The sequence below is a fragment of the Adelges cooleyi genome, unplaced genomic scaffold, assembly GCF_023614345.1.
Source record: "Adelges cooleyi isolate 19-005CV unplaced genomic scaffold, UGA_ACOO_1.1 ACOO_flye_CR_arks_rails_tigmint_CR_PRNA_33, whole genome shotgun sequence".
Lineage (NCBI taxonomy): Eukaryota > Metazoa > Arthropoda > Insecta > Hemiptera > Adelgidae > Adelges > Adelges cooleyi.
Window position 1 is genome coordinate 182,583 of NW_026096002.1, and position 27,769 is coordinate 210,351.

At 32.4% G+C, this 27,769-nt stretch overlaps 3 protein-coding genes across 4 annotated transcripts in view; all 3 read left to right on the plus strand.

Annotated features, from left to right (window-relative positions):
- Positions 1 to 2,636, plus strand: part of LOC126840003 (uncharacterized) — a 59,633-nt gene extending 56,997 nt beyond the window's left edge. For both annotated transcript variants that reach the window (XM_050575482.1, XM_050575481.1), the window contains exon 2: positions 1,621 to 2,636. In XM_050575482.1, the coding sequence (XP_050431439.1) occupies positions 1,671 to 2,522 (852 nt within the window). In that variant the 5' untranslated portion in view covers positions 1,621 to 1,670 and the 3' untranslated portion in view covers positions 2,523 to 2,636. The remainder of the gene's footprint in view (positions 1 to 1,620) is intronic.
- Positions 2,637 to 10,949: 8,313 nt separating this feature from the next.
- On the plus strand, positions 10,950 to 12,189 carry LOC126840006 (uncharacterized). The gene is made up of 2 exons (XM_050575486.1): positions 10,950 to 11,080; positions 11,166 to 12,189. Exon 2 carries the CDS (start codon positions 11,206 to 11,208, stop codon positions 12,073 to 12,075), a length of 870 nt encoding a protein of 289 aa, XP_050431443.1. The 5' UTR covers positions 10,950 to 11,080; positions 11,166 to 11,205; the 3' UTR covers positions 12,076 to 12,189.
- Positions 12,190 to 12,588: 399 nt separating this feature from the next.
- LOC126840028 (uncharacterized) lies at positions 12,589 to 27,586 on the plus strand. The gene is made up of 3 exons (XM_050575515.1): positions 12,589 to 12,625; positions 13,555 to 13,942; positions 26,754 to 27,586. The coding sequence occupies exons 2-3, from the start codon at positions 13,876 to 13,878 to the stop codon at positions 27,536 to 27,538; spliced, it is 852 nt and encodes a 283-aa protein (XP_050431472.1). The 5' UTR covers positions 12,589 to 12,625; positions 13,555 to 13,875; the 3' UTR covers positions 27,539 to 27,586.
- The last annotated feature ends 183 nt before the right edge of the window (positions 27,587 to 27,769 follow it).

A 27,769-nucleotide genomic window follows, 5' to 3' on the forward strand; every position in this document is an offset into this window, starting at 1 on the left:
GCTGAAATGCCATGCAACCCGGCGACCGAACTGGCAATACGCCATACGCATATTTTTTAGCTTCGATGCGGAGCTGAGAAGGTATTGTTTTTACAATGATGTGTTTTTATTTTTGTGTCTGGACCCACGATATCTCGTAAACCGCTGAACCGATTTCTTCGTGTAGCAACTTTATAGATCAGAAATCATACCTGAAAGGTACTTCATTGAGCAAGAAAAAAGTCACCACTTCTCCATTAAAATCGAGAAAAACACCCAAAGAATTTACAAATTTTTCAACTTAACATTACGATGTTCTATAACTTTTTTAAAAATAGTCGAAAACGTTCCAAATTTGTATGAATTGTTCGTCAAACATAGAACTATCGATAAACATTAACAAACCAAAAAAATATCATAAACCCTTTCCCATAAGAAGGGATAGAATGCTTTTCTTTATTTTACTTTTTCAAGCAAAGTCTTAAAGGAATAAATCTGAATATTAGACCTGAGGTAGATCTAAAATTGAACTATAACATATACAATTTTCTCAAAAATCTGTAGTCAAATTTTTTTTTTATTAAGGAAAAACCCCCAAGATATGGTTAATTTACACTTTGGCCGTAGTCAGTTTCTAGGTTGCTATGTGTGTGTGAATCAACAGTCAACGGGTAATGAACATATTTTCATTGTATTGTTAATTACGATACATGGGTAACTATGACAGTACATTTTTGTAGACAGACGATCAACCCTTATCGTATCCACCCTGCACAAGACAAAATATTAAATTTTAAGTACATTATTGCTGGCCCCGTGGTATCTTCTAAACCACTATAACTAGTTTGAACATACTATCTACAGGTTCGCATCGAAGCGTTTATTTAAAAATAATTTTATCACCTTCAGTGATAATAAAATCTGTAGACCTGTGACCTCTCCGTCCCCACTATGCCCCGACCCGACTGTACTGGCTTTTTGTTTTTTTATAGTGTATTCATTGTTTTACTTTTGAAAACAATGAATAAAATATAATTGTTTTTATCTATACGAATATGAAACTGAATTCGCGACACTGATAATAGCCCTACGTCTATAATTGCTTAATTAAAAATAAACGGTTCAAAATTATAGTAATAATGTTTTTTTTTTTCGTTTTAGAAACTCAACACAATACAACTAGGTCGATGTTAAAGCTGTTGTTTTTATTTATGGAAACATGTTTTTTTTCATGCATTGGTGTATGACAAACAAGTAACTGTTTGAACAAGCGTACAAAAAACCAGACTTTTAAATATGTTTTTTTCTTATTTTAAAATATAACTAGACTTAAAATGTGTTTAATTTAAATGCCATTTATATTTGCTTTATACGAATACAAGTATTACTATTTTCATAGCTTTAATTTATGGAAACATGTTTTTTTTCATGCATTGGTGTATGACAAACAAGTAACTGTTTGAACAAGCATACAAAAAACCAGACTTTTAAATATGTTTTTTTCTTATTTTAAAATATGACTAGACTTAAAATGTGTTTAATTTAAATGCCATTTATAATTGCTTTATACGAATACAAGTATTACTATTTTCATAGCTTGCCTAACAGCGAACGTAGAGTTACATTAGTTTTTTTTTTCAGAAAAGTCTAGCACGACTCGAAATATACCTCTAAACTATAATCCGACCAATATGATTCAACCGCTTTTGTTCGTGTATGGGTTGTTTTCTGTTTGCACTTTTCTGATGTGCTCGGCCGGTAATCCTGGATCATGGTCAGACGCAGTCAACGTGTCCAAACTTAACAATATGTTGAAAGCGAGCGGGTGGGAGAAACTGTTCTCAAGAATCCTAGATGAAGAATCAATATCAACCGACGAAGGAGAAATCGACTTGTCTGACCTATTGAATAAAGGAGAGGACGGCAATATTGTCACTCCGGCAAATAACATCGATAAATTTCTAAAATGTGCGGGCACGGTAAACTGCTTTTACGGCGAAAACCTAAAATTCATAAACACTATATACATTGAAGTAATCGTGGGCCACTGCATGAGCCACGAATCGGACGCGTTAAAGTTGGATTGCATGGAACGGTATTGGGAGACAATTGACAAATATAAATCACTGCTCATGAAAATGCTTAAAGTTCTGAATTTTTTCCACGAAGCTTCAAAAGGCTTACTTTTAACAGTTGTCATTGACACCTTGGAATTTTTAGTACCGTTCTACGACCGTGAGAATTACACCAAATCAAAATACTTGGACGAAAATGATACGATCATGATAGATAATTTAAAAGAGGATAACGACTTTTTCCTAGACAAGATGAATTGCGCAAACAAAATGCTGCAGGATTTTCTCGTGGCCGGTTGTTCGTTTGAGGGCGAAGACAACACATCCGATATCATTGCAGGTCTCAAAGCATCATTGGATGCTCTTTTGCCAGATCAACGTATCAACTCATTATTTCAATATTATGATAATTTATTAATTGAAAGTGAGAAATCATTCCTAACCGAGCTAGGGATTGATGAAGAGTAAGTAAGAGTTTAAGGTCGTTATGTATATTTTTACTGTCATTAATTAAAACCTTCTGTTGTATATTATACATTTATGTTTTTGAATAACATTTTTTTTAAATGTTTATTCTGTTTGACATATGCTGCTCGTAATATAACTAAGTATCTGAAATTTCTAAATTTTTTTTTTTAGTTATTAAGTAAGTTTCCTTCATTTTGTGTTATTTGATACGGAAGTTGTTTAATCGACTTTTTTTGAGCTGGCAACATCTGAGATGACGTTTAATATTGAGTTGCTCTACATGACTCCACTACTGTTGTCATTTAGGTCTACTGCCGGTTCTTCTTTTTTAACAAAAAACATCACTTAAACTCTGTTTTTGATACGTTTACGTGTAAACTAGTAAAATACAATTATCTAGAGATGTATTAATAATGATAAAAACATATAATATTTTCAAATAGGTTAAATTATAAAAAAAATAAAATAGTAAAACTATTCAAGACAGATTGTGGTATATGGTATATATATATAATACAAAAGCGTACAACGCGACAATGGCGACTTGAAATTTCTTGTAACCAGCCTAATAAATAATAAGTACAAACATATGCATGTTAATATATTTAATACCCGTTACAATACAAACGCGAGTACTCGTACATAATATATTAATCAGAAACTTTTAAAATTTCATACCAGATGGAGAGTTATCTACAAATATGAAACTGAAGTCGCGACACTGATATTAGCCTTACGTCTATAATTGCTTAATTAAAAATAAATGGTTCCAAAATATAATAATAATGGTGTTTTTTCGTTTTAGACACAATACAAAACAACTAGGTCGACAACTAGCTGTTGTTTTTATTTATGGAAACATGTTTTTTTTCATGCATTGGTGTATGACAAACAGGTAACTGTTTGAACATGCATACAGAAAAACAAACTTTAAAATATGTTTTTTTCTTATTTCAAAAAATAACATGACTTAAAATGTGTTTTCAATATGTTCTCGTGTAGGCTGGTAAAATAAAAATATTCAGAAAAGGAATAACCCTGATAAAAACGTATAATTTTTTCATAGAGGTTAAACAATATTACAAAAAAAAAATTAGTTAAACTATTCGCGACTGGAGTGGTGGCCGGTAAGTACTCTGATACCAATAATTGCAGCAATATGGATAAAAATAAAATATACCGGGTGATTCTTTTAACGCCCTACACTAGTTTACGTCCTAAATATTAAAATTTAATAACTTTACAACTATTTATTCAAAACTGGTTATCGACCAGTCAATATTTTCAGCAAACTATTGTTAATTTAAAAAGTTAAAAATATATATAAACGTTACCATTTAAAAGTTGATAAGACTCTAGAAAATAGTAAAAAAGATACAAATTTGCATATATTTTAAGAGTAAACTAGTGTAGGGCGTTAAAAGAATCACCCGGTAACTAGAAAAACAATAATTTTTACTTTCTTATAATAATCATTATCCAATTAATTTACATAATAAACATATTGACTACCATTTTTGGCAAAGGAAGGAAGACATCTATCGATCCGTTAAAAGTGAACTTGTGACACGTGTACAGTTTTCCATCGACTTAACCTAAGGTAGAAGTAAGAAATGCCGTTTATATTTGCATTACACGAATACGAGTATTACTATTTTCTTAGGTTGTTGCCTAACGGTGAACGTACAGTTAAATTAGTTTGTTTTTCAGAAAAGTCGAGCACGACTCGAAACATACCTCTGAACTATAGTCCGACCAAAATATGATTCAACCGCTTTTGTTCGTGTGTGGGTTGTTTTCCGTTTGCGCTTTTCTGATGTGCTCGGCCGGTAATTCTGGACCATGTTCAGACGGAGACGTGTCAAAATTAAACGGTATACTGCTGGCGAACGGTTGGGAGGAACTGGTCACAAGAATTCTAGACGAAGAATCAAAAACAATCTACGGCGATGAAATAGACGTCTCGGAGTTGTTGGTTAAAGGAGCGGACGGCAATATTGTTACCCCGGCAAATTACTTCGACAAACTACTAAAATCTGCGGCCACGGTAAACTGCTTTTACAGCGAAAACATATTGTTTGTAAACGATTTGTTCATTGAAATTATCGCGGGCAAGTGCATGAGCAGAGGTTCGGACGCATTAAAGTTGGATTGCATGGAACAGTTTTGGAAGACAATGGACCGAAAAAAGTCACTGGTCAAAAAAATGCTAAAAGTTCTGAATTATTTCCGCGGAGCTTCCAGAGGCTTGGGCACAACAACAGTCATCGACGCTTTGGAAAGCCTACTGCCACACTACGACCGGCAGATATACAACAAATCGAATTACTTGGACCATAACGGTACGGTTAAGATGGAGAATTTCATGAGGGATTACATATATTTCCTAGACAAGATAAATTGCGCAAATGTATTACTGCAGGAATTTCTCATGTACCGTTGTTGGCCGATTTGCCAAGGCGAAGACAATATATCCGACCTCGATCGGAGTATCGACTCATTATTTGACTTTTATGGGAAAACTTTAACTGAAAGTGAGAAAACGTTGTTAACCGAGCTAGGGTTTAATGAAGAATAAGTAAGAGTTTAAGATCGTTATTTATATTTCTACTTTACCTAATTCAAGCTCCTGTTTTAGATTATACGTTTTTATTTGTGTACGAAATCATTTTAAAAATGTTTATTCTGTTTGACACATGTTTGGTTTTCGTAAAATAAATTATTAAGATGCTTTATTCGGATTTATCTTGGTCATCTTTTCGTTATACTCGATACGATTGTTGCTTGATCGACTTCCTATCAGCTTTTTAATCATATGACGTTTAAATATTGAGTTGCTCTAAATGACTCCACTACTGTTGTCATTTAGGTCCGCTGCCGGATGTATTCCGAGCACGACCGTTTAATCATGGATATGTTATCACGTACCTCTAACTGAAACTGAATGTGTAACGCAAAAATGAAATTTCTTGTATCTAGCCCAAAGTAAAACTATTCAAGACCGAATGTGGTACCCGGTAAGTGCTCCGAGACCAATAATTGCAGTAATATTAATTTACATAAAAAGTATTGACTAACATTTTTTTTTTTAATATTTGGTACACGCTCTATATATATATTATCCAAGAGTAGTTATCTACCAGGAATATTAATTATAAATTATATTGTTATTTGCGGTTTACTGGTTATGTACTAATGACAAATGTATATCTACTATTCAGCAAGATTCAAAATAAAAAAATTTAAATTTGAATATTACGTAGGTGGTTTATTTTAAAGAATTATAATGTTAGTCATTATATGTCAATTATAGGACATGTTAACTCTTTTTCGACAGTTTCTTGATTTTTTTATTGTAATAAATGTGTACTTTTTTAATTGGATAATTAATATTACATAATATAGTTAAAAATATTGCAAATGTTTTAAGTACAACGATATATAATGTTATGTCGTTGACATTAAATTTTACATAATTTATTTTTATTAAAAAAAACATTGAACATAGAAAAATACTACTGCCCAAGTCTTAATGTATATAAAATAAATCACATTCTACAATTAAGTAATTATAATTTTTAACAAATTTCTTATAAAATATATTATTATTAGTGTTAATATAAATAGCACATCGCTGTACGGTTATTGACTATTAACATTTAAGTATTTCATTAGAACGGCAATTTTTAGGTTACATCATAATAATTAATAACAATAACAAAATGGACAAACTACTCACTACTATTGCTGAAAGACCGAAAAAATATTTTACCCCTTACCCCGCACGTCCATTACTTCTAATGCTAATACTTAAAAAACTAATAGTTGGAACTAAGCTTGCCATATGTCATTTTTTTAAAAATAATATTATATCTATCGAAAAACGAAATTATTTATAGGGATTACCATTTGAAAATCAAATATTAGTGTGGAGTTTTTGAGGAAAGGGGGGGGGAAGGTTCAAATAACAAAATATTATATAATAAGTTAGTATTTTATACACAAACAAATTATTATAGATTTTTTTTCGTAAAAATCTCAGTAGTTTTTGAGTAAACTAGTGTAGGGCGCTAAAAGAATCGCTCTGTATTTAAAAAATTTAATTTTGAATGAAAACGAGTACTTCCAGCTCGAAGAGCTTTGTTTTTAATTTTTAAATTAAGATCAAAATTTCTTTCTTAAGAACACGAGAAGAATTATAGTACGTTTCTTTTTTTTACAACCTGAACTCAAAAATTTACCGATCCGGCACAACAGTAACATTACTTTATGGCATTCCTGTACACTTATGTAGTTGCGGTTTATTAGTTCTACTGTAATTGGTTTTTGCTTTTGTAGAAAATGTAGAATTATAATAAACGCAGTGATGGTATGCCCCAAACCCCACTGTGCTGCCATTTTATTTACTTAATATTGTTGCGAAAATGTTCCTAGCTGAGTTAGTTTCACTGTATTTGATATCATATGTCCTTGTACCACACGCGCCCGTTAGATAATTATTATAACTTACTAAACTATAACAAGTAACCGAATTTTATAAAACATTTTAAAAATATATATATTATTTTGTTATTAGAAAAACCATACAATCTGTTCAATAGGCATATGGCACAGTTAATAAATACAATTAGCAGTGTATCACTTGTTTGAAGAAACCATCCAGTGATGGAACTCCGATGGCTGGAAGAGTGGAGTTTAGGTTAGCATGTCTCTACTCCATTTTCTTTTTAGGCGACGGGGAGGGTTTTCAGGAAGATGGGTTCAGGTTAATGGGTATGACGTCATCTTAAAAGATGAGTAAAAATATTTTTAAAAAAAATATTGTTCAAGTAAAAGAGTATAAACGTTACAAACATAAATTTTGATACAAATCTTGTGAAAAACAACTTTTGTGTTTTGCTATTAACTTAATAAAACAACGATATTTTTTGTGTTTTAAAGTTTCGCCTGAGATTGTGATATTTCGCTAAAGAAATCAATAAACAATTCTCAAATACTAAATTCATAAATTATTTTGTTTTAATATCATCCGCGTCGATAAGTCGTTGGTAGTTTTTTTTTCGATTTACTCGCAATTTTAGTTGTTTAATACAAAACAGTAAAGCATTTGTCGCAAACAATGTAAACCGGTGTAAAATATGCAAACGATACATTTGTATTGTGTGCTATTTGCGTTAGAGCCTAAAGGTAAATAATCTCATCTTTTGAAAATATTTCAATGTAACACAATTTTGAATATTATATATCATCATATTATACCGTTTCAAAGGCACATAACTCAAATCTATACATTTTGATTAGTCTTATCTTCTTCAAAATCAGTAATTAATGTTATAAACATATAATATATGCACAATACGCCTACCAAAAATAATATTACAACAATCATTTTAAAAATACAATTTCATATTGTTTGCAGTTGTCCGTTCAGCGTTCTGACAATAGTACAAACTACAAAGGATTGCGTTACAACTTTTTTAGGATTAGACTAATCAGAGCAGGTGCCCCTGACAATTCAATAAACAAAATATTTATTAATATTAAGGTTATAACATTATAATCTAAGTAGTTAAATACATTCAAATTTCGTATCATTCAAATATTCTTATTGGAACTTGGATGTACAGCAGCTATCCGTACATTGGCTTTAGCGTCTCTTAAATATTACTGAAAGTCCAAACAAATGGGTTACCCCCTTCACCGCACGTCTATTACTTCTGGTGCTTATAGCTCTAACACTATTTCTTGGAACTAAGCTTGCAACATCTAATTTTTTTTGTTAAATAATATTATCTATCTAAAAATGAAATTATTTATAGGGGTTACCATTTAAAAATCATAAAGTGGTGTCAAGTTTTCGAGAAAGGGGGGAGATACTAAAAAATAAGTAGCAGATAATGTCATTATATACAATTCTTTTATTTATATTTGTATTTGTATCTGTGAACGCTGGACTTCTATTACTTACTCATTAACTAATACTTACTTCTACTTTTCCCTTATGAATAATACTTTCTCGCGCTACTTGATTTCGACTGTACTGGTTTGAACCTACTATCCACAGATTCGCGTCAAAGCGTTTATTTAAAAACGATTTTATCTTTTTCAATTATAATGTTGCCATGTAGACCACTAGACCTGTGACCTATCCGTTCCTACTATGCCCACAGGTTTTTGATCAATTTTGAATTTAACAGATAGGCTAACCGATCGTTTCGTTTATGAGAGGCGTATACTGTTTCACAATAGAAAGATTACAACTTGAAAATTACACATAAAACGAATAGAAAATTGTTCATCGTGACACTTGTTATGCAGAATATATTTTATTTGATATTTGAACATTTTTTTATGGAGTTGTTTTAAAAATTTAAATATATGTTATTGATCAATTTAGACGTCAAAGTACAAGAATTGTTTAAATGTCAGCGAACGAAAAAATTGCTAAAATATAAATTTTTTCTTTTTCTTATTGTCTTAAAATTGTATTTAAAATCCATACACATTATGTACACTGACTAAACATATTGAAGCTATAGACATGACGTGAATTGCGAAGAAGACATCCACCGAACCGCCAAATGAACAAGTAACATGCATACGAAGTTTTCATGAACTTGATATACGGTAGAAGTTAGCAATGCCATTTATATTTGCTTTACACGAATACAACTACTGCTATTTTCTTGGTTGGCCTGACGGTGTACGGACAGTTAAACAAAGTGAAAAAAATATTCACGGGTGACACTTACAGCTCAAAACAACATTATACCTACCGAACAGTTTATCATACCTGTTTAGTTTGTCTTTCAGAAAAGTCTAGCACGACACGAAATATATCCATATACTATATAAGTCAGACCAATATGATTCAACCGCTTTTCCTAGTGTATTCGTTGTTTTCCTTTTGCGCTTTTCCGATTTGCTCGGCCGGTTACCCTGGATCATGTTCAGACGGAGACGGAGACGTGTCAAAATTAAACAATCAACGGCAAAGTAATGGACCTGTCAGATCTATTGGATAAAGGGGCGGACGGCAATATCGTTACCCCGGCAAATTATACCGAAAAAGTGCTGAAATCATCGACGGCGATTACCTGCTTTTACAGCGAAAACCTAAAATTCATAAACGCTTTATTCATTGAAATAATCGCGGGCAAGTGCATGAGCGTGGGTTTGGACGCATTAAAGTTGGATTGCATGGAACGGTTTTGGAAGACAATAGACATAAACAAGTCACTGGTCGAAAAAATGCTAAAAGTTCTGAATTTTTTCCACAAAGCTGCCAAAGGCGTTGGCACGACAATTGTCATTGACACTTTGGAATTTTTACTACCGTACTACGACCGTCAGCAATACACCAAGTCAAATTACTTGTACGAGAATGGTACGGTTAAGATAGATAATTTTAAGAGGGATTACAAATATTGCCTAGACAAGGTAAATTGCGCAAACAAAATACTGCGGGACTTTCTCATGGCCCGTTGTGTGTCGAAACTGAACTACGAAAACGAAAAATCCTACGACATCATAGTTGTCGAACAAGCAATAGCCGAACTATCGACACATCAGGGTATCAATACAGTCATTGACTATTATGTCGAAAATGTAATTCAATGTGAGACTACGTTCTTGGCCAAACTAGGGTTCGATCAGGAACAAGTAACATTTTAAGTTGGTCGTGTATATTTTTACTGTCACTAATTAAGCTCCTGCATTAGATTATACATTTTTGGTTTTTGTGTGAAAACAATTTTAAATGTTTGTTCTGTTTGACACATGTTTGCTTTTCGTAAAATAAATGATTAAAATATTTTTCGGATTTAACTAAATCATCTTTGCGTGCTATGCGATTCGAATGTTGCTTTTGAGTTGCCATCCCAATTTGATGGTATAACGTTTATTTTTCAGTAATTGTAAATAACACCACAACAGCAAGAACACTCAATCATGGATATGTTATCTCTTATCATTAAACTCCTCTCATTTGTTTCTAGTCTCTTAATTCTAACTTAATTCAACTTCTTGTAACCAGCATAATAAGTAGTAAGTACAAACATAATATCCATGTTAACATATTTAATACCCGTTACAATACAAACTCCTACATAATATATTAATCAAAAACTTCCATACCAGATCAAGAGTTATGTATAAGTCTTAAAATATAATTGTTTTTATCTATACAAATATGAAACTAAATTCGCGACAATGACATAAGCCCTACGTCAAAAATTGCTTTTAGACACTTAATACAATACAACTAGGTCGATGTTAAAGCTGTGGTTTTTATTTACGGATATATGTTTTTTTCATGCATTGGCGTATGACAAACAGGTAACTGTTTGAACAAGCATACAAAAAAAAAACATATTCAAATATTTATTTTCTTATTTCAAAAAATAATACGACTTAAAATGTGTTTTGAATACGTTCTCGTTTAAGCTAGTAAAAATAAAATATCCAGAAAAGAGTTAACACTGATAAAAACGTATAATTGTTTTATAAGGTTAAATAATATAAAAAATAAAATAGTAAAACTATTCACGACCGGAGTGGTAAGTACTCCGATACCATTAATTAGAAAAATATGGATAAAAATAAAATATAATTAGAAAAACAATAATTTTTAATTTTTTATAGCACGTCTTGAAACACAACTATAAACTATAGTTCGACCAATATGATTCAACCGCTTTTGTTCGTGTATTCGTTGTTTTCCATTTGCCCTTTTCTGATGTGCTCGGCCGGTAATTCTGGTTCATGGTCAGACGCAGACAACGCGTCAACATTAAACGATATATTGAAGGCGGTTGGGTGGAAGAAACTGGTAACAAATGCTCTAGAACGAGAATTAAAATCAATCAACGGCGAAGGAATAGACGTGTCAGAATTATTAAATAAAGGGGCTGACGGCAACATTGTTACTCCGGCAAATTACTTCGATAAATTGCTAAAATCATCGGCCGCAGTAAACTGCTTTTACAGCGAAAGCATAAAATTCATAAACGATATGTTCATTGAAATAATCGCGGGCAAGTGCATGATCATGGGTTCGAGCACATCAATGTTGGATTGCATGGAACGGTTTTGGAAGACAATGGACCTAAATAAGTCACTGATCGAAAAAATGCTATTAATTCTGAATTTTTTCCACAAAGCTTCTAAAGGCTTGGGCACAACAATAGTCATCGACGCTTTGGAAAGCCTATTACCAAACTACGACCGTCAGATATATAACAAATCGAATTACTTGGACGCAAATGGTACTGTTAAGATGGATAATTTTATGTGGGATTACAAATATCTCCTAGACAAGATGAATTGCGCAAACAAATTACTGTGGGACTTTCTCGTGGCCCGTTGTTTGCCGACTTGCATGAGCGGAAACCAAAAATCAGACCACATCCTAAAAATTGAAGCAGGAATAAGCAATCTTACGTTACATCAGGGTATCGATAAAGTATTTGACTTTTTTGTTAAAAATTTAATTGTGTACGACCAATCTTTCTTAATTAAACTAGGGTTTAATAAGGAACGATTAATAGTTTAAGATCATTATGTACATTTTTACAGTAATTTATTATGCGCTACTGTTTTAGACTCTTCGTTTTCGTTGTTGTAAGAAACGGTTTCTAAATTTTTATTCTGTTTGACACATGTTTAATTTTCGCAATACAAAATAGTATCTGAAATGACTAAATTTGTTTACGTTTATATTTGAGTAGTTGAAAATAACTGTACTATTTTTGTTGTGCCGATACTGCCAGATGTTTAGCAGGCAAGACAGCCCACTCCTTGTCTGCCTTTGACGCCTTTCCATCATACTGATGTACTTACAGACTGTAAGTGTTTATGCCTTAGACCAAGTATGAAATTTTCTTTTACAGCTTTTTTTCTGCCTAACAGAAAAAAACATTTGATCTTGGATATGTTAGCTCATATAATTTTCTCTTATTACTAATATATAATCTCTTATCTTCTATAAGTAATCTGAAAGTGCAAGTGTAACGCCAAAATAGTGACATGACAAATGCATAAATATATTAGTCAGCAGTAGTTATCGGCCAGTAATATTTTTAGCTTCTATGCAGAGCTTAGAGGTAATCAAAACATTTAACCATGGATTTCTTATAGTAATACGATCCGTATAACCATCACGTTTTTTTTATGATGTAGAATTATATGTGTACCGAAAATTCAAGTACAATATTTTTTTGTATTTTGGACAAAAAAATTGTAAAAAGGTACGACCGCTAGATCGCACCACACGCACAAATGCTCCTCGTTGTAAACTACATAATCTACAATCGCATTGGCCGATTACGTGGACTTGGGACTTGGCCGCTCTCCTTTTCTCCAGGAGGCTGGTGTTAGCTTCCCCTTGGATCTGACTCTCGAGAGCCAATGCTTTGTCTGCTGTGCCCTTGACGATCCCCTTACTAAAGTTCATCTTTTGATTTTGGTTCGCCTTGGCTGACTCCATATACTAGCCGAGTCCACTCATTATCTTGCGATAAGTGTCGCCCCTCGTGGTCCTCGACTTCCAATTAACTACTGTTAAGTCCATCGAGGAAGAAAAATAGGAGCTCATTGGTCTTCTGCTTCCTTTTGGCGGTAACATAGCTTCTTACGATAGACATTACACCGCTTTCGCTGTCTGCGATAGACATTTTATAGTTTTTCTATATAAAACTGTTCTAGGATGAACATAAACTACTACTATTTGAGTAAAATATTAGTTTTCGTCGACTAACCCGTCTTAGGGACTCCAAACCATCGATTTGTCAATCTGTTGTTTAACATGAGATTGGCAAATAGGTGTGTTGACAATTGTTGTATGGAGTTGTTTTAAACATTTTAATTTAGCTTTTTGATCACGTTACATTTAATAATAAATATTATTATTCATTATGGAAATTCGACAAAGTTTAAATGTTACCAAACGAAATAATTGCGAACAAAATTGAAATATTTTTTTTTATTATTATTTTAAATTTTATTTACAAGCCATACATATTTTGCACAATAGGTAACTCTGAAGAAGCTATACACATGACCTGAATGGTGGAGGAGGGAAGTTATGCGCCAAATAAACTTGTAACACGTATACGGAGTTTCATCGACTTAATCTAGGTTAGAAGTTAGAAGTGCCATTTATACTTGCTTTACACAAAAACAAGTATCACTGTTTTCGTAGGCAGCCTAACGGTGAACATAGAGTAAAATAAAGTGACACTTACTGCTTACAGCAACATTACAACTATCTAAAAGTATAATATACTTTTTTAGTAGATTTTTAAAAACGTCTTGCACAACGTGGATTATAACTATAAACTATAGTCCAATCACTATGATTCAACCGCTTTTTTTCGTGTATTCGTTGTTTTCCGGTTGCATTTTTCTGATGTGCTCGGCAGGTAAACCTGTATCATGGTCACACTCAGACCACGTTTCAACATTAAACAATTTATTGAAGGCGGAGGGATGGAGGGTACTGGTAACGAATACCCAAGATCAAGAACTAAAATACACCAACGGCGAATTAATGGACATGTCAGATCTATTGAAAGAAGAAACGGACGGCAATATTGTTTCCCTGGCAAACTACACCGACAAGTTACTAAAATCTTCGACTACCGTAAACTGCTTTTACGGCGAAAACCTAAAGTTCATCAACGATATATTTGTTGAAGTAATCGGAGGGTATTGCATGAGCATGGGTACGAGCGCATCAATGTTGGATTGCATGGAACGGTTTTGGGAAACAATGGACATACATAAGTCATGGATCGAAAAAATGCTAAAAGTTCTGAATTTTTTCCACAATGCTTCCAAAAACATGGGCACCACAAAACTCATTGACGCTTTGGAATTCTTACTACCGCACTACGACCGTCAGAAATACATGAAATCAAACTACTTGTACGATAACAGAACAGTCAAGATAGATGATTTTAAAAGGGACTACGATTTTTTCCTAGACCATATACAATGCGCAAACAAAATACTACTGGACTTTCTAATGGCCCGTTGTTTGCCGGCTTTCAACGCTGGAAAAGAAAAATCCGAAGACGCCCTAGATTTAGAAAGAATGGCCTATCATGCGTCAAACCAGGATATCGATAGTGTATTTAACTTTTATGTTCAAAATTTAACTGTGAACGAGAAATCTTTCTCGACTAAACTAGGTTTTGGTAATTAACAATTACTAGTTTAAGGTCGTTATGTACATTTTTATTGACATTTTTTAAGAGCTGATGTTTTAGATTATACGTTTTTATTGTGTATGAATGCTAAAAATTACATAATACTTATAACAGAAAAAAATTAGTTATTTTATCTGCTTCACGACAAAAACATTAGTATAACAGTAGTAATAATAATGGTAACAACAGTAAAACATAAATAAATAACATTTAATGCCACGTTAATTCCTTACCTTGTGTCTTTTTGGATGACTTCTGGGGTGCAAGTGTGGGAGCAAGCTGTGCATGTAGTGATGTGTTGGATTGTCTGTTCTACTCTGCAAAGGCACAAAATGTCTGCGCTATCTAGCAGCCCCCGTTTTATTAGGTTATCTTTCGTGCGTCCTATTCCTGTCCTAAGTCTGTTGAGTGTGCACCAAACCAGCCTTGTTTTGTTCAACCGGTGCATTTTTCAAGCAACCGGTTATGATTCGGCATAACTCGTTAAGTGCAACATCGACTTTTTTAGTATGTGATGCGCCATACCTACCCCATACTGGACTAGCATATTCTCCCGCTGAAAAGCATAAGGCTAACGCCGTAGTTCTTAAGACGTGAGGATTACAACCCCACGTGGAGCCACTGAGCTTCGGCAATATGCCATTTCTTGTCATTGTTTTATGCTTGGTGTTTTTGCAGTGAATTAATAACCGCTATTAAAAAAAAAACAAAGCCGAACCATATTATCACCTCGATAAATGGTTAAGGCAACACCACTAATACAGCTACAAACGCATACAACGCGCTCAACGTGTACTCTATCTCGTCTCCAGATTACAGTAACATTTCATCTAAACACACCTTGCAAACGCCTAAAAATATAACCAAACGCACCTCCACAATAAACTCAACATCAGACTCCCCTGAGAAAAAAAAACAAATTTTAGCATCAACAAATAGGTTCTCACCTTTAGTTATAGACGAAACGCCAGTATTTGAAATCCCAGAAAATAAAAACTTAAATCCTGAACAAAATAAAGCTTAAGCGAACCCTCTTCCTCCACCAATATTCGTCACTGGTGTTTTAGACTTTGTCACACTAAGATCTAATCTAATAGAACTTATCAACTCGGAAAATTTCAGTTTTAAATCCACCAAAAATAATCTAAAAATACAAACAAGAACCCCTGACTCATAAAGGGCTACTATTCGACATCTTAAAGAAAATAAAACAGAATACCACACTTACCAAATGCAACAATATAAAGCATTTCGTATAGTCATAAGAAATCTTAACCCCACCACACCAACAACAGAAATTGGGATAGCAATAGAAAAAATTGGTTTCAATATTTGTTAAATCACCAATGTCACTCATAAAATAACAAAAATACATTTACCACTATTTTTTGTGGATTTAGAAACTGCAGAAATCAATAGGGATATTTTTAGTATTACATCACTTCTTCATCAACCCCTTCACTAATAAATGGAAAAATAAACTGGTCACTATCCCAAACAAATCTTATTAAAAAAAAATCAAAATACCCGCCTAAAATCACCAATGAGTTAGACAATGCCGTACTAACATTTACAAAAAATTTTCAAAATACAGCCTGGTGCTTGTCCACACCAAAACAACCTAATCCTAATGTGACGCAAAACCTAATCCCAACACATATAAGGACATTAATCGAGCAAAAAATAAAAGCTAGAGCCATGTGGCAAATAACCAAATAACCCTCAAATAAAAATAAATACAATTTTTTTTTAAGAGGCATTGAATGTCTATTGTACGTCGTACATTTTCTCTTGTTTTTACGTGTTTTTATATCAACTACGTATATATGTACATAATGTTTATGAATATATGTACATACAACTACACTTTGAAGTGAAGCTAGAATTTATACTAGTAGCCAATATGAATCTAGTTTAGTACTATAAACGTATAAACGAAACCTAAACGTTTAGGTGTACAGTAACACTTTATAATAAACCACGTGACAAACGTAACAAGAACAAAGAACACTGCTACACTGCCATACATGTGAACACGAATTAACAAAGACACACACTACGACCAAATGATAGCTGACTAGAGACTTGGGCATCAACAGCGCCCTGTACCTGCTGTAGTGCGACGAAGTTCATTAATCCCCACCTGGCTCATACATTTTGAGAAAATTTCAATTTCCAGATTTTCCCTTTACTTACACTATAAGACCCACCTTTGTGCCAAATTTACGTTTCTACTTTTATACGGGAAGTGTCTTATAATTTTGATGATGAGTGAGTCAGTGAGTCAGTAACAAAAATGCAAATTTTAAAATCCTCCCATCTTAAAACGGCTAAAATTAAGGCCTCAATTTTAGACAGTGGACTGCCGTGCTCTTAAATTAATTAGTGTTTTGTATAAATTTATTTACCTACTAAAAAAAATATATTAAAAGTAGTAAAATAGTAATTATATTTAAGTATACATAATAATTAGCTGTCATTTTTAAGTAAGTCTACTATTTCTAAATTTACCATTCAGAAGGAAAAATAAATCAATTGAATCAGATGGTATATCTTTTGTAAAAATAGGCGAATTGACTCCAAATTAGTATAAAATATTGTTTATTCATAGTTTATTCAATCAATATGTTTTCCAATTTATTAAACTGGCTCCAAGTCTTCCGTAACTAACTATAGACCCGTTTCCAAGTTATCATCTCTCCCTAAGTTATTTGAAAAACTACTTGAACCACCACTATCACGTTCAATAAACAACTTACTTTCAGTTATTCAACACGGGTTTAGATCAGGTATGTGTACAGAAACAAATCTTTTATGTTTCAACAACGACTTATTGGCATCTGTAGAAGCTGGCCTCCAAGTCGATGTTATTTACACTGACGTAAAGCATTTTATTCTGTAGATCATGAAATGTTAATTTTTAAATTAAACTCAATTGGCATAATCGGTAACCTTTTAAACTGGATCAAATCATATTTGACTAACCGTTACCAACAAGTATTAGTTAACGAGTACTTATCTAAATTTTTTGTGACTTCTGAAATACCTCAAGGAGATCAACTATCCCCTGCATTATTCTTACTATTGCTGATTGATAAAGATAATTGCCTTACTAAATTTAAACTTTTTGCAGATGATCTTAAATATATTATACTATTTCCTGCCTTAATGAGTGCTCCATATTACAAGATGAATTGAACACATTTTTAAAATGCTGTACTTTAAATGGTCTTAGTCTAAACGTTTCAAAGTGCTCTAAAATCTCTTTTTTCGGTAATAAAAATAAAGTCGCATTTGATTACTCCATTGGAAATATACACCTGCCCGAGCTTGATACCATACGAGACCTTGGGGTAACTTTTCAGTCTTATCTTCTTTTCACATCTCATATAGAACAAATAAGCCTAAAGCCAACAAAAAATTGAGTTTTCTATTTAGATCAACCACATCTTTCCAAAGTAAAAATTGCCTAACCGTTTTATATTGTTCTCTAGTCCGCTCAGTACTAGAATATGGAGCCAATTCATGGAATCCTCGTACTATCAATAGTATCGAGAGAATTGAAAGAATTCAAAGAAGATTCATTCGCTACATCGGATACAAAAGAAACATAACTAATAACCTCGGTAATCCTTCCATAGACAGTATCCAGACTGATCTTAAACTTGATTTTCTTTTAACCCGTCGCAAAATAGCTGATATCTCTTTCTTACACAAATTATTAAACGGAATCATTACATGTCCTCCACATTTAGAACATATTTCCTTCCACGTGTCTCAGTATTTTTTCCAGATCTTTTCCAACATTTCATATAAAAACCCACCGCACAAATTACGGTCAACACAACCCTTTAAATCGGATCTTTGACAAAGACAACTTATGTAACTTTGATTTTTTCTCTAATAGTCTACCAGACCTGAAGCATTATTATTCAATTTTTAACATTGTTCATTACTTATATTTTTATATCTTACACATTTGATCATACTAATGTAATTTACTAATTATGTACCTGTACTTAAGCCTTCCAGGCGTTAATTCAATAAATAAACAATTAAATAAATAAATAAACATTGATATACCAAAATAAATATCACAAACCCATCTATACATATTTCATTTCTTAAAAAAGTTTTTGGCATTAAGATCTAATGTAGAACTAGAATGGACTATAACACAAACAATTTTCTCAAAAATCTGTAGTCAAACTTTATTTTTAATAAACCTTAACAAAGGGGAAAATTACACTAGTAGTCAATTTCTAGGTTGCTATGTGTGTATGAATCAATTGTCGACAGGTAATGAAAATATTGAATTTGAATATAATTGTGATTTATAGGTAACTATGGCAATACATTTTTATAGACAGACGGCCAATTATAGTAATGTCTAAAAAGTCTTTTTTAAGCACACAATTGTTATTAAATACAATGCTTTTATTGATAATTGTATTTTTTCTGTGAACGCTGGACTTCTTTTACTTACTCATTTACTAGATTTACTACTACTACTATACTTCGACTGTACTGTTTTGAACCTACTATCCACAATTTGCGTCCAAGTGTTTATTTAAAAACGATTTTATCCCTTAAAATTATAATGTTGACATACAGACCACTAGACCTGTGACCTACCCGTCAATATACCCGAACACACTGTACTGGCTTTTTAAATTATAATTTATGTTGTTTTTTTGCTGTTTAACGGTTATGTACTACTGGAAAGTGTAAAAACTACAATTATGCAGGTATAAAAATGAAAAAGTTTAATGGTTTAAGATAATAATATAGGCATAAAAATAACTTTAAAAACAAGGATACCATTAATGACGAATATAATAAAATAAGTTTAACACAACAACAGATATTCTTGAACGTACACTTTGAAAGCCTCCCATATACGAAACGATCGGTGTGTCAACCTGTTGACAAACAAGACATTGTCGGATAAATATATAGGTGTGTTGAACATTATTGTATGGAGTTGTTTTGAAAATTTAAATATAGGTTTTTTGATCAATTTGGACGTCAACAGATCGACAAACCGATGTTTCGTGTATGAGAGGCTTATACAGTTTCGCAATAGAAAGATTACAAATTGAAAATTACACATAAAACGAATAGAAAATACAAAAGTACAAAAAAGTTCAAATGTCAGCGTACGAAAAAATTGCAAAGACATGAATTTTTTCTTTTTCTTATTGACTTAAAAATGTATTAACAATCTATACACGTTATGTACGCTGACAAAACCTATTGAGCTATACACATGACGTGAATGGCGACGAAGGGAAGACATTTAGCGATCCATCAAATAAGCTAGTAACACGTATTCGTTTCCATCGACTTATTCTACAGATGACACTTACAGCTCAAAACAACATTATACCTACCTAATAGTATAGCTTACCTGTTTAGCTTGTCTTTAAGAAAAGTCTAGCGTGACTCAAAAAAAAAAAACTAAAAACTATAGTCCGGCCAATATGATTCAACCACATTTGTTCGTGTATTTGTTTTTTTCTGCTTGCACTTTTTTGATGTGCTCGGCCGGTAATCCTGGATCATGGTCAGACGCAGAGAACGTGTCCAAACTTAACAAAATGTTAAATGCGAGCGGGTGGGAGAAAATGTTTACAAAAACCCTAGATGAAGAATTAAAATCAACCAACGAAGAAGAAGAAATGGACGTGTCTGAGCTATTGATTAAAGGAGCGGACGGCAATATTGTTACTCCGGCAAATAACATCGATAAATTTCTAAAGTGTGCGGGCACGGTAAACTGCTTTTACGGCGAAAACCTAAAATTCATAAGCAGCATATTCATTGAAGTAATCGTGGGCCAGTGCATGAGCCAGAATTCGGACGCATTAAAGTTGGATTGCATGGAACGGTATTGGAAGACAATTGACAAATATAAATCACTGCTCATGAAAATGCTAAAAGTTCTGAATTTTTTCCACAAAGCTTCAAAAGGCTTACATACTACAATTGTCATTAACACTTTGGAATATTTAATACCGTTCTACGACCGTGAGAAATACACCAAATCAAAATACTTGGACGAAAATGATACGATCATGATAGATAATTTAAAAAAGGATAACGACTTTTTCCTAGACAAGATGAATTGCGCAAACAAAATGCTGCAGGATTTTCTCGAGGCCCGTTGTTTGTTCGTGGGCAAAGACAAAACATCCGATATCATTACAAGTCTCAAAGCATCATTGGCTGCTATTTTTCCACTTCAACGTATCAACTCATTATTTCGGTTTTATGATGATATATTAATTGAAGGTGAGATATCGTTCTTAACCGAGCTAGGGATTGATGAAGTGTAAGTAAGATCGTTTTGTATATTTTTAATGGCGTTCATTAAAACCTCTTGTTTTAGATAATACGTTTTTGTTTTGGAATGGAATAATTTTTAAATGTTTATTCTGTTTGACACATGTTTGCTTTTCGAAATATAACTAAGTATCTGAAATTTCTAAAAAAAAATTTGTATTAATTAACCCTTTTTTTAGTAAGTAAGTTTCCTTCATTTTGTGTTTTTTGATACGAAAGTTGTTTAATCGACTTTTATTGAGCTGGCAACTTCTAGAAGACGTTTATTATTGAGTTGCTCTACATGACTCAACTACTGTTGTCATTTAGGTCTACTGCCAGATGTTTCAAGACCGTTTAATTATGGATAAGTTATCACCTCTAATTATTAATCTTTTATTACGTATCTGTTATTACTTATCTCTAACTGAAATTGTATGTGTAACGCGAAAATGGTGACATAAAACGAAAATGCAAGTACTCTTACATATATTAATAAAAAAACTTTTGCATAATCAAAAAAGCTTTAAAAGCATACAAAAAAAAAACAACACTTTGAAATATGCTTTTTTATTATTTAAAAAAATAACACTACTCAAAATATGTTTCAATACGTTTCCGTTTAAACTAGTAAAATTACAATCATCTAGTGAAGTTATAATAATTATAAGAACATATAATATTTCAAAAAGGTTAAATTATAAGAAAAAAAATGGTTAAACTATTGTGGTATCTGGTTAGTGGTCCGAGACCATTAAATGCACCAATATGGATAAAAAAATATAATAAAAAAACAAACTTTTCTTTTTTATAATAATTATTGATTAATTAATTTACATAATAAGTTTTGACTACCATTTCATTTTTAATATGTGGTACATACTATACTTATCCATGACATCCATATTATTATATTTTTGGTTATGTACTTATGGCAAGAGTAAAACCTACAAATTTGAGATACTTCATCGTGACAATTGATTTCATAATTCTTTTGTCGAATATAATATCTATGATTATTATTAATTATAGAAATGAAGAATAACAAAAAAAATTAAAATGTCACCGAGCGATATATTAATGGTAATTTTTTTTTCTATTGATTAAATTTTATTTACAATCTATACACATTTTACACAATTAGTAACCTTGAAGCACCTATAAAAAAGAAGGAAACGTAGGAGAAGGGAAAACAACAGATCCACTAAATGAACTTGTGACACGTAATCAGTCTTTTATCGACTTAATCTACTGAAGATGTTAAAATTGCCATCTTAATTTGCGTTATACATATATAATTATTACTATAGTATACCTGTTTAGCGGGCTTTTTAGAAACTTATACCGACAAACTACTAAAATTTTCTACCACAGTAAGCTGCTTTTACAGCGAAAACCTAAAATTCATAAATGATTTATTCATTGAAATAATCGCTGGCAAGTGCATGAGCGTGGGTTTGGACGCATCAATGTTGGATTGCATAGAACGATTTTGGTAGACAATGGACATAAATAAGTCACTGATCGGAATAATGCTATTAGTTCTGAATTTTTTCCACAAAGCTTTTAAAGGTTTGGGCACAACTGTAGTTATCGACGCTTTGGAAAGCCTATTACCACACTACGACCGTCAGATATACAACAAATCAAATTACTTGGACCATAATAATAATATTATTGGAGAAGTTTATGAGGGATTACGAATATGTCCTAGACAAGATGAATTGCGCAACAACATACTGTAGAACTTTTTCATGCCCCGTTGTTTGCCATTTTTTGCTTCGTTGCAAAGCTGAGTTTAATTGGTTTTACCATGAAGTGGGATTTTTCCAAATTTATAAAGTGTAACTTTTTTTTTTAATACTTTAACAATTTGTTTGAGCAACAACTCTGTATATCACAGTTGGTACTTTGGGGGATGGTTCAAATTGAAAAAGTCTACTTCATCAAAATTGAAATTTCAAAAAATAAAAAAACCATACGTTTAATAGTTTGAAATTTTACTGGTTTTAAATACTACTAGATAAAGAGTCGGATCGAGTTGAAAATTTTAAGGAATATATATTTGGTATGCCCTCGAATGTCAGTAGACACAAATTTAAATTATACCCATTTCCCATCCCCTAGGGGGGGATGAAAGTTTATTTACTTTTTGGAATTTTATGACCGTAAAGTTTAAAATTTGTCCGTGTCAGTAATTAAAACTCATATGTCGATAACATTATATGAAGAAAAAATTCGGCAATACAGTTTTTCTTTAATTCCCGGAAACCATGTTTTACTCCGATTTCGTACATTTTAACAAAAACTTAAAATTTTAGGCATAGTGAGGACGGGGAGGTAACTCTCTGATGCTCATTTTTAAAAACAGCACCTCAATTTAATAATTTCTAACTTTGCTGGTTTACACTGTGCTGGATTTGTACTATACTGGCTTGAAAATACTAATTACTGATTTGCATCGAAGCATTTATTTAAAAGTGATTTTATCACTTTCAGATTTAAAAATTGGCGCTAATACCTAATTGTTCAGGAGACACAGTAGGTAACACTTAGGGGGTGATAGTTTTCATTTAATACCTCAATATCGTGAAATTGGCAAATAGGAGGTTTTTTCGAGGCAACGACGATATGTTGTTATTTGCTGTTTAATGAGTATGTAATTATGGCAAGAGTAAAAACTACAATTCAGCAAGATTCAAAATGAAAAAGTTTAATAGTTTAATATAATATCAAATGTCTGGTCGATAGGTTTGTTGACAATAACTATTGTATGGAGTGGTTTCAATAAATTAAAATTTAGATTGTTAATCAACAGATCGCAAACTCGGTCGTTTCGTGTACAGGAGGCTTTTATATTTTGGAAAAAGAAAAACTACAAATTGTAACTTACACACATCATTGTGACACTTGTTTTGCCAAACATGTATTATTTAATACTTATTATCATTATTCATTATAAAAATGCATTAATGTTTAAATGTTACCGAACGAATAATTTTTAATATTATTAAATTATTATTTTATTATTATTTAAGAAGTGTACAGTTTTAAATCGACTTAAGCTACGTTAGAAGTTACAAATGCCATTTATATTTACTTTATACGAAAAGAATTATTACTATTTTCTTAGGTGGCCTAATGGTGAACGTAGAGAATAAAGTGAAATAAATATTCACGGGTGACACTTACTGTTAAAAACAATATTTTACCTACCTAACCGTATAGTATACCTTTTTAGTATTGGTTTACAGAACAGTGTGGCACAACGCGAAATTTAACTATAAACTATAGTCCGACCAATATGATTCAACCGCTTTTGTTCGTGTATTCGTTGTTTTCCATTTGCCCTTTTCTGATGTGCTCGGCCGGTAATTCTGGATCATGGACAGACGCAGACAACGCGTCAACATTAAACGATATATTGAAGGCAACTGGATGGAAGAAGCTGGTATCATATGCTCTAGAACGAGAATTAAAATCAATCAAAGACGAAGTATTGGACGTGTCAGAACTATTAAATAAAGGGGCTGATGGCAATATTGTTACTCCGGCAAATTACTTCGATAAATTGCTAAAATCATCGAATGCGGTAAACTGCTTTTACAGCGAAAGCATAAAATTCATAAACGATATGTTCATTGAAATAATCGCGGGCAAGTGCATGATCATGGGTTCAAGCACATCAATGTTGGATTGCATGGAACGGTTTTGGAAGACAATGGACATAAGTAAGTCACTGATCAAAAAAATGCTATTAGTACTAAATTTTTTCCACAAAGCTTCCAAAGGCTTGGGCACAACAATAGTCATCGACGCTTTGGAAAGCCTATTACCACACTACGACCGTCAGATATATAACAAATCGAATTACTTGGACGAAAATGGTACTGTTAAGATGGATAATTTTATGTGGGATTACAAATATCTCCTAGACAAGATGAATTGCGCAAACAAATTACTGTGGGACTTTCTCGTGGCCCGTTGTTTGCCGACTTGCATGAGCGGAAACCAAAAATCAGACAACATCCTAAAAATTGAAGCAGAAATAAGCAATCTTACGTTACATCAGGGTATCGATAAAGTATTTGACTTTTTTGTTAAAAATTTAATTGTGTACGACCAATCTTTCTTAATTAAACTAGGGTTTAATAAGGAACGATTAATAGTTTAAGATCATTATGTACAATTTTACAGTAATTTATTATGAGCTACTGTTTTAGACTCTTCGTTTTCGTTGTTGTAAGAAACGATTTCTAAATTTTTATTCTGTTTGACACATGTTTGGTTTTCGTAATACAAAATAGTATCTGAAATGACTAAATTTTTTTATGTTAGAAACCATTTGATGGTATAACGTTTATGTTTGAGTAGTTGAAAATAACTGTACTACTTTTGTTGTGCCGATACTGCCAGATGTTTAGCAGGCAAGGTTTGACGCCTTTCCATCATACTGATGTACTTACAGACTGTAAGTGTTTATGCCTATGTCGACAGACATTACACCGCTTTCGCTGCCTGCGATAGACATTTTATAGTTTTTGACATTTTCATGTCTTTGCTCTGGCACATAACCGAAAAAGGCGTTACCAAAACAGCGTCCTTTACAAAAGTGTTACAAGGTGTAGGAGATAGGGTTTAGAAGATAGAAGGTTAGAGATAGGGGTTGGAGATAGGGTTAAGAGATAAAAGATATGTTGTACGTTCAGCGATCAAATTAGAACTAAATGATTAATTCAAAATAAATTAAGGACCCAAATTCAGTATGAATTGTTTTAAGCCAGATATTAAACACTATAATATTAGCCAGAAACTAGATATTTTAACACACTAGCTTGTTACTGCTTCTTAATATACTATATCATTATCTATAACTCCACCATTACTCTAAATTTGTTCGGTACTTCAACGAGACATGAAAATGCTCTTTCGTGGTTGCAGACTCGGCTGAAACACTTTTGTACATAAAACTGTCCTAGGATGAACATAATATACTACTATTTGATTAAAATAGTAGTTTTCATTGGCTAACCAGTCTTAGAAAGGTCTTAGGGTTTCAAAACCACCGGTTTGTCAATCTGTTGTTTTACATGAGATTAGCAGATAAGTGTGTTGATAATTGTTATATGGAGTTGTTTTAAACATTTCAATTTAGGTTTTCAATCACGTTAGATTTAATAAATATTATTATTCTTCATTATGAAAATACGACAAAGTTTAAATGTTACCAAACGAAATAATTGCGAACAAAATTGAAATATTTTTTTTTTATAATTAATTTTAAATTTTATTTACAATCCATACATATTTTGCATATCATCGTCAGCTACACACATGACGTGAATGGCGGAGGAGGGAAGACATCCACCAAATAAACTTGTAACACGTATACGTATTTTCATCGACTTAATTTACGTTAAAAGTTAGAACTGTCATTTATATTTTCTTTGTACAAAAACAGTTATTACTATTTTCGTAGGCGGCCTAACGGTGAACATAGAGTAAAATAAAGTGACACTTACTGCTTACAGCAACATTATACCTATCTAAAAGTATAATATACTTTTTTAGTAGATTTTTGAAAACGTCTTGCACAACGCAAATTATAACTATAAACTATAGTCCGATCAATATGATTCAACCGCTTTTTTTGTGTATTCGTTGTTTTCCGGTTGCATTTTTCTGATGTGCTCGGCAGGTAAACCTGTATCATGGTCACACTCAGACCACGTTTCAACATTAAACAATTTATTGAAGGCGGAGGGATGGAGGGTACTGGTAACAAATACCCAAGATCAAGAACTAAAATCAACCAACGGCGAATTAATGGACGTGTCAGATCTATTGAATGAAGAAACGGACGGCAATATTGTTTCCCTGGCAAACTACACCGACAAATTAATAAAATCTTCGACCACTGTAAACTGCTTTTACGGCGAAAATCTAAAGTTCATGAACGATATATTTATTGAAGTAATCGCAGGGTATTGCATGAGCATGGGTACGAGCGCATCAATGTTGGATTGCATGGAACGGTTTTGGGAAACAATGGACATAAGTAAGTCATGGATCGAAAAAATGCTAAAAGTTCTGAATTTTTTCCACAATGCTTCCAAAAACATGGGTACCACAAAACTCATTAACGCTTTGGAATTCTTACTACCGCACTACGACCGTCAGAAATACATAAAATCAAACTACTTGTACGATAACAGAACAGTCAAGATAGATGATTTTAAAAGGGACTACGATTTTTTCCTAGACCAGATAAAATGCGCAAACAAAATACTGCTGAACTTTCTCACGGCCCGTTGTTTGCCGGCTTTCAACGCCGAAAGAGAAAAATCCGAAGACGCCCTAGATTTAGAAAGAATGGCCTATCATGCGTCAAACCAGGATATCGATAGTGTATTTAACTTTTATGTTCAAAATTTAACTGTGAACGAGAAATCTTTCTCGACTAAACTAGGTTTCGATAATTAACAATTACTAGTTTAAGGTCGTTATGTACATTTTTATTGACATTTTTAAGAGCTGATGTCTTAGATTATACGTTTTTATTGTGTATGAATGCTAAAAATTATATAATACTTATAACAGAAAAAATTTAGTTATTTTATCTGCTTCACGACAGAAACATTTAATCATGGATATCTTATCTCTTATCATTTTTTCTTATTTTTAATCTCTAATTTCTAATCTATTTTTATTTTT

What these genes read in the sequence shown, in the direction of transcription:
- LOC126840006 (XM_050575486.1), top strand. Translation starts at nt 11,206, where the DNA reads ATGATTCAACCGCTTTTGTTCGTGTATTCGTTGTTTTCCATTTGCCCT.
- LOC126840028 (XM_050575515.1), top strand. Translation starts at nt 13,876, where the DNA reads ATGATTCAACCGCTTTTTTTCGTGTATTCGTTGTTTTCCGGTTGCATT. An exon ending in TTTTCTGATGTGCTCGGCAG is followed by an intron (nt 13,943 to 26,753) that starts GTAAACCTGTAT and finishes TGTGCTCGGCAG; the next exon opens with GTAAACCTGTATCATGGTCA.